This window comes from Triticum dicoccoides, chromosome 5B (genome assembly GCF_002162155.2).
Source record: "Triticum dicoccoides isolate Atlit2015 ecotype Zavitan chromosome 5B, WEW_v2.0, whole genome shotgun sequence".
In the NCBI taxonomy this organism is placed as follows: Eukaryota; Viridiplantae; Streptophyta; class Magnoliopsida; order Poales; family Poaceae; genus Triticum; species Triticum dicoccoides.
The window spans coordinates 321,045,489-321,053,524 of NC_041389.1; the positions used below are offsets into that span (position 1 = coordinate 321,045,489).

Genomic DNA, 8,036 nt, shown 5'->3' on the forward strand with positions numbered 1-8,036 from the left:
TTGCTTCCGGTTTTTTCACTGTTTTGTCCAGTTTTCAGTGGTTTTGTTATGTTTTTTTTCCTTTTTACCTTTTCGTTTATTTTCTTATTTTCTTTGTTATTCTCATTTTTTGGTATTATATAAAAAGTTCACTGTTTATTACAAAAAAATGTTCATCGTATATTAAGGAAATGTTCGACGTATATTGCAAAAAAGTTCACCTTGCATTTATAAAAATGTTCATCATGTATTACAAAAATATTAATCACACATTTAACAAAATGTTCACCATATACTAAGAAAATGTTCAACGTATTTATAACAATGTTCATTGTGTACTTACAAAATGTTCAGTGTATATCACAAAAATGTTCAATGTGTTTTTTAAGAATTGTTCAGCATATATCATAAAAATGTTTAATGGTCAAAAGTTTGGATTTTTTTTCTTCCGCTGCTTTTAGTTCTTATAAACTCACGCGGCGTATATACAGCTAACAGTGAGCAGCTCAAGTGGTATTGGACACATGCTCATTACCTTCGATTCCTCCATGCAGCATTTTTTTTGCGGATTAATAGCAGCTCGCTTTGACGCCACTGAATGGGCCGGCCCATTCTGATCGTGCGCCTGCGCGGAAGCTCGTGTGGTTGACGCTCGCGAGCGTCAGCTAGGAGCTCTCGAGGTACGCCGCCTCCTATTCCGACGTTGTGCCCAGCCAGATGGCCGACACACTCATGCACTCACGCAGGCCGCCAGTCCAGGCTTACTTCCCCCGCTCGGCCTCCGTGGGCTCCTCCTTGGGGGCGGCTGACGCTGGTTCAGCCAGAGGCGGCGGTGGCGGAGGGTAGTCACAATCCTCGGCCACCGACAACTACAGCGCCTTCTCCATGCCTGGCTAGCGCGCGTCCTCGCGTTGGGACTTCACTAGGGCGCACTGGAACACCTCCTCCAATGTGGTCTAGTATGCCGCCTCCGCCGCCTCATCCTCCCGTGCCACCAACGGGGGCGGCGACATGTAGCCATCCTCAAGCTGGACGGCACCGTGGTGTCGCACGTCGTGTTTGGTGGCGAACCAGACTTCCCAGTTGGGGGAGTCTGGCGCTTACGCCGGGTCGCGACGCTGCTCCACCGCCAGGAGGGCATGACACTTGCGCACCTCCTTTGCGTGCGCGCGGCACATTGCCGACACCGAGATGCGTTGGAGTCAAGGTGCTAGCCGTGGGGGATGTTGACATCGTGCCACGACAGCGGGATGTAGAGCCGGTCCGTGGTCGGCGCCCCCTCTCCCCATGCGGCCCCATCGTGAAGGCGTTCAACGACGGCGGCACACGGGATGGCCAGACGTGGACGAAAGTGAAAGAAGAAGTGGATGAGGCCGGCCGTGGGCTCTGGAAGCTTTCAGACGCTGTCATGCGGGCCCAAGGTAGATGGACGCATTGACTACGACCACGTGAGGTTGTTGGGTGGCCGACACGCAGGCCTGAAGCGGACACTCAACAGACACGCGGCGCGTCTATTTCATATCCGTGTGGATGCAAATCGGACGTAAATATAGACCGAAAATGCGTCCAGACGGACAGACAAGCACGAATTTTCAATTTGCATCGGCTGGTTGGGCCGGCGTCCATCCATTTGCATGGGCGGGTTGGGCCGGCGTCCATCCACCGTTTTTGTCCGTCCATTTGCGTCGGCGTTGGCGTTGCCCTTGCCCCTCCAATTCGCTCTCTCTCTTTCCTCTACTTATCCCAGTCGCCCGTATCCCCGGTTACTTGCTCACTCTGGCTCCGAGGAACAGAACCCACCACCTGATCAGGAGGTACGGATCGTTTCTCCTCCATCGAGCTTCCGTCGATCTATCTCACTACCCGTGGTGTTTAATTTGATTCGACCGTGTGCAAGTAGCTTAGCGAGAGAGGAGGCGGCGGCGCCCTGGTAAGTCCCCTCGCCGGCCGTCCTCCTGCCCCCGTACTCGGCAGATCCGTCCGCCCTGCCGGCCCTCCTCCTCCCCTGTGGTTGCCCCCCTAGCCGGCCCTCCTCCTCCCCTGCTAGCTTCTCCTCTGCCCGTGGCCGCCATGGGCTTGCCCGAGCCGTCCGCCGCCCGCTCCTGCTCCTATTCCCGTGCTCCGGCGTACGTCTCCTGCTCCATCTTCCCTCCCGTGCTCCCTTGTCCCTCCTCCTCTGCTTGCGGGGTCCCAATCTCCTCTGGTCCATAGCAACCAGATCCAGTCGCCCCCTCTTCTTCCACTGCCTCTACTCCTCTTTCTTGTTCATATACTCAAGTCTCATTCCCTGCCTCTCCTCATCTTCCCAGCAAGCAATTGCTTAGCATTGTAACAGTCCTTGTTTTTTTTGGAAAGTTTGCTAACCCTAGTTATATGTTGGTGCAGATCTTACTTATCCTTGGGAATTTGAAAGACCTATTTAAACTATATGTGTTGTACTTTATTGGTGTATAAACTTTTTTTTGCGTCAATATTATATGATGTCCCCTTGGATTTCTAGAATTTTTGATAAAACATTGCTACATAATCATCCAATTATAGCAACACATTATACAACTTCTGTTTTGATGCATATACTAATTTTGCTATGCAATTCCATAATTTAACATCCAAACATGATTACGTATTGAAACCTGAGTAGGATTCTGTGAGCCAATTCAATTAACACCCAAACAACGAATTCATATTCATGTCCATTACAGTTTCCTGTCTGAATTGGAGTTGAAACCAATTCAATACGGAGGCCTCGAATACAGACATCCAAACACAGCATTAATGTTATGATATGGTTTGCTATAGGGTTAAGGTTGAACGCGAATTGAGTTCGAGTGTTGGGATTCGGAATGGCTCGTCGTCTCATTAGGCCCGCCGCGGCGTACCAAGGTTGCGGTTTGGTTAAGGCTGGGTTTCTGGGCGTGGTCTCCCCTCTCCATGTGATTCCACTTTCCCTCAACTACTCACTCGTTTCCTTCCAGTGTTCTTCTCCTGCAAATTGTAGCTAGTTTGCCTTCTAGAGTTTACAAACACCTAATTTTTCAATGTTGGAATTGCTACCGACAGTGTAATTTCAAGTTAAATTACTCCTTTTGTGCTGGCCTGATGGGATTCTTCATTTATTTGTGCATCTGACATAGACTTATACTTCCTCTGTTTCAAAATAATTGAAGTTTAAGGTTTCTCCTAAGTCAAACTTCATTAAGTTCGGCCAAGTCTTCTATATAAAAGTATATCAACATCTTCAACAGAAAATTTGCTCCATTAGATTCATTATGAAATATATTTTCATATTATGTATATTTGATATTGTAGATCTTTGCATAGACTTGGTCAAACGTAAATAAGTTTGACTGAAGATAATCCTAGAACTTATTATTTTGGTTAGGAGGGAGTACTAGATTGGCAGAGCTCATATTTATGTGTTGTGGGGCCGTTCTCTAGCATACTGCCATTGAGTGATCTACTGGGCCTTTCTTGACTACTTTCCACCTTTTTTTCTGCCAGTATCAAAGATTGCCTTACTCCTCTTCAAAGAGAGGTTCCCCAGGGAATAAGTACTCTGGCTGCCTCGCTAATTTAAAAAAGGAGGTGGGGCTCCTCTTGTAATCTTGTGGTTGCATGATAATGATATATATTTATTGCACACTGTTACCCCCTTCCAGTTTTGGGCTTTTGGCCTTGTTGCATGCCTTTACTTTGCGTTGCTTAGATTATGGTCTGCATTGTTGCAGGGTTCACACTGGACAGGAACAAGGTCCAATCTTTTGTTGTCGTTACATGTTAGTTTTATCTTCCATACATGATTACTATCCTTCGTTGAACATTTACGTGTTTCCTCAAATGTTGTGTTAATTGGGCTGGCAATAAAGTGTTGCATTTTATGTAACTAAAAAGAATTTTACGAATTAAATAATATGTACTTTCTGGCAAGTGCGTTCAAATGGCACATTTCTTACTTAATTTCATGTGGCATACATGTATATTCCGTGTTCTTATTATTTTCTTTTGTATTTCAGAGTTCAAAGTTTGTCAGCAAGAGGACAGCTTGTTTGATTGCAACAGGGCCATCTCCTGCTGCAACTGAAGAACCAGAGATGGACCTTCCAAAGGAGATATTCTTGAAAGACTACAAAAAACCTGACTACTTGTTTGACACGGTAACTCAGCTTTCTTTTTCAAGCGTACATAGCGCACAGCTTTCAGTATATGCGCTTCCATTCTTGGATATTTTCAACTGCTATGGCATATGGGTTGTTTCTGTAGCAGTTCACAAATTTTACTAGGAAGGAATGCTGGTGTGTAGAGTTTATCTGGGTTTGCGGTGCAATATAGCGATGCAATTGCAGTGCTTGTGTGCTGGCTGCATCAACACAACAACAACAACAACAACAAAGCCTTTAGTCCCAAACAAGTTGGGGTAGGCTAGATGTGAGACCCATAAGATCTCGCAACTAACTCATGGTTCTGGCACATGGATAGCAAGCTTCCAAGCACCCTGCCCATGGCTAGTTCTTAGTCGATACACCAGTCCTTAAGATCTCTCTCCACGACTCCTCCCATGTCAAGTTCGGTCTACCCCGACCTCTCTTGACCTTATCGGCACGCTTTAGCCGTCCGCTATGAACTGACGCTTCTAGAGGCCTGCGCTGAATATGCCCAAACCATCTCAGACGATGTTGGACAAGCTTCTCTTCAATCAACGCTACCCCAGCTCTATCTCGTATATCATCATTCCGGACTCGGTCCTTCCTTGTGTGGCCAATCCATCTCAACATGCGCATCTCTGCCACACCTAAGTGTTGAACATGTCGCCTTTTAGACGGCTAACACTCAGCGCCATACAACATTGCGGGTCTAACCGCCGTCCATCTCAACATGCGCATCTCCACCACACCTAACTGTTGAACATGTCGCCCTTTAGTCAGCCAACACTCAACGTCATACAACATTGCGGGTCGAACCGCCGTCCTATAGAACCTGCCTTTTAGCTTTTGTGACACTCTCTTGTCACAGAGATTGCCAGAAGATTGGCGCCACTTCATCCATCCGGCTTTGATTCCATGGTTCACATCTTCATCGATATCCCCATCTTTCAGCAGCATAGACCCCAAATATCTAAATGTGTCCTTCTGAGGCACCACCTGCCCATCAAGGTTAACCTCCTCCTCGTGCCTAGTAGTACTGAAACCGCACCTCATGTACTCGGTTTTAGTTCTGCTAAGTCTAAAACCTTTGGATTTCAAGGTTTGTCTCATAGCTCTAACTTCTTATTGACCCTGTCTGACTATCATCGACTAGCACCACATCATCCGCGAAGGGCATACACCATGGGATATCTCCTTATATATCCCTTGTGACCTCATCCATCACCAGAGCAAAAAGATAAGGGCTCAAAGCTGACCCCTGGTGCAGTCCTATTTTAATCGGGAAGTCATCAGTGTCGCCATCACTTGTTCAAACACTTGTCACAACATTATCATACATGTCCTTGATGAGGGTAATGTACATTGCTGGGACTTTGTGTTTCTCCAAGGCCCACCACATGACATTCCGTGGTATCTTCTTTAAGTCAATGAACACCATATGTAGGTCCTTCTTTTGCTCCCTGTATCTCTCCATGAGTTGTCGTACCAAGAAAATGGTTTCCATGGTCGACCTCCCAGGCATGAAACCAAAATGATTTTTGGTCACGCTTGTTATACTTTGATAGGGGCAAAGGTGTCCCATCTTTCGATGAGATGGTGGCTATCATTTTTGGTGGAGTAGACTTTGACGATCCGACTACGAACGTGGGAGGACGTCACGCCTTAGCAATCGCTAAACCAACTCTGAGAGGTTATTGACCACGCCAGAGCACGATCAACCTGACCATGAAAGTCTATTTCCTTCGCGCATACGAAGAACAAGCAAGAAACTAAGATTGCAATCCGGATACTACGAATATAAGAGGAAAGCTTTGTTAAACAAATGGGGTTCTATGATGTCTTTGTCTGGTCGTTGAACACAAACGAAGTATGCGAGTTGTAGCTATGGCGAACTTAATCTAAACAAAACCCAAAGTCTAAACGCCTTACGAGCTGTATTTGTAGGGGGAAAGAGAGGGGATTTCGTCCCCCCTTGGCAAGGTGGGACTAAAACACCTCCTGAGTCGTTTCCCCTACAATACAGACTAAAAAAATAGCCTATAAGTAGTATTTCGAAATTACATGGGCCTGGCCCAAAAATAAGGTGGTGCAATATATTAAGCCATGGACGAAATTTATGAAAATACATCTTGTATATTTCGTCCATGTCCTTGTACGTCATCATGGTGGCCCCAAAGTGCTGAAAACTCCACCAGAAACTCTGTTCTTGCTCCCCTTGCACGTGCCATCTTCTCCATGCTTGATCATGTTCTCTAATGTTCATCGTTCTTGTCCATGCTTGGCCCTTCATTTATAAGCAAAACAAATGTATCCAATTTAGGCAGCATCATATTCTCATGAACATTAGAATCATTACCAAGAAACGGAAGTACATGGTAATTTAATTGGCGTGCGCGAGCTCTAGTAATTGGTCCAGTATATGTAGAAGTAGGGGCTGTGGGTGTAACTTTGTTAGTGATGTCCTCATCATACTTATTAAGAGACGCTCAATGACTCTCTCCCATAGCTTCATTGTATGGCTCATCATCTTAGTTCCACGGTAATTAGTACAACTCTAAACATCCCCCTTGTTCGTGAAGATTGGTACTAATATACTTCGTCTCCATTCTCCTGGCATCTTGTTTGCCCAAAAGATGAGGTTGAAAAGCTTAGTTAGCCATACTATACCTATGTCTCCGAGGCCTCTCCACACCTCAATGGGGATACAATCAGGGCCCATCACTTTGCCTCCCTTTCATCATTTTTAAAGCTTCCTTGACCTTCGACTCCTGGATTCGCCGCACAAAACGCCTGCTGGTATCATCAAAGGAGTCATCCAGTTTAATGGTAGAGCTCTCATTTTCCCCATTGAACAGCTTGTCGAAGTACTCCCGTCATCTAAGATTAATCTCCTCGTCTTCACCAGGAGCTGGTCTGCTCCAGCCTTGATGCATTTGACTTGGTTAACATCCCTCAGTCTTCCTCTCTCGGATCTTGGTTATCTTATAAATGTCCCTTTCGTCTTCCTTCGTGTCTAACCGCTGGAAGAGGTCCTCATACGCCCAAACCCTTGCTTCACTCACAGCTCGCTTTGCGGCCTTCTTTGCCATCTTGTACTTCGCTAAGTTGTCTGCACTCTTATCTAGGTAGAGGTGTCTAAAACAATCTTCTCCTTAATAGCCTTCTGGACATCATCATTCCACTACCAGCTATCTTTAGCTTCTCTTTTACTAATCTTGGACACTCCAAACTCCTCTGGGGCCACCTTACGAATGCAAGTCGCCATCTTCGTCCACATATTGTTTGCATCACCTCCTTCCTCCCAAGGGCCCTCCTTAATGACCCTCTCCTTGAACGCTTGAGCTCCCTCCCCCTTGAGCTTCCACCACTTCATTCTAGCGACTTTGGCACGCTTATCCCGCTGGACATGAATCCGAAAGCGGAAGTCAGCCACCACCAACTTATGCCGAGGGACAACACTCTCTCCAGGTATCACCCTATAATCTAGACATGCACGCCTGTCATCTCTTCTCGAGAGGATGAAATCAATCTGGCTAGTGTTGACCACTACTAAAAGTGACTAATGTGATTCTCTCTTTTGAAAGAGGGTGTTAGCTACGATCATGCCATAACCAAAGCCTCCATGCCATTGAAGTCTCCTCCTATGAAGAGCTTCTCGCTAAACGGTACACTCTTAACCAGAACTCCCTCTTGGTGTTCTCATTGTGGCCTACTTGCGGGGCATACACACTGATAACATTGAGAACTAAGTCCCCAACTACCAGCTTGACCACGATAATCCGGCCCCCATGTCTTTTGACGTCTACCACTCCATACTTGAGGTTCTTGTTGAGCGAGATGCCTACTCCATTTCTGTTTGCAGCCGTCCCCCTGTACCACAACTTGAAGCCGGTATCCTCCACCTCCTTCGCCTTT

The 8,036-nt window shown here is 46.4% G+C and overlaps 1 protein-coding gene across 2 annotated transcripts in view; it reads left to right on the forward strand.

Moving 5' to 3' along the window:
- The first annotated feature begins 1,715 nt into the window (after positions 1 to 1,715).
- Positions 1,716 to 8,036, forward strand: part of LOC119308676 (puromycin-sensitive aminopeptidase) — a 13,994-nt gene continuing 7,673 nt past the window's right edge. For both annotated transcript variants that reach the window (XM_037584807.1, XM_037584808.1), the window contains exons 1-5: positions 1,716 to 1,793; positions 2,779 to 2,912; positions 3,481 to 3,564; positions 3,708 to 3,755; positions 3,993 to 4,133. In XM_037584807.1, the coding sequence (XP_037440704.1) occupies positions 2,823 to 2,912; positions 3,481 to 3,564; positions 3,708 to 3,755; positions 3,993 to 4,133 (363 nt within the window). In that variant the 5' untranslated portion in view covers positions 1,716 to 1,793; positions 2,779 to 2,822. The remainder of the gene's footprint in view (positions 1,794 to 2,778; positions 2,913 to 3,480; positions 3,565 to 3,707; positions 3,756 to 3,992; positions 4,134 to 8,036) is intronic.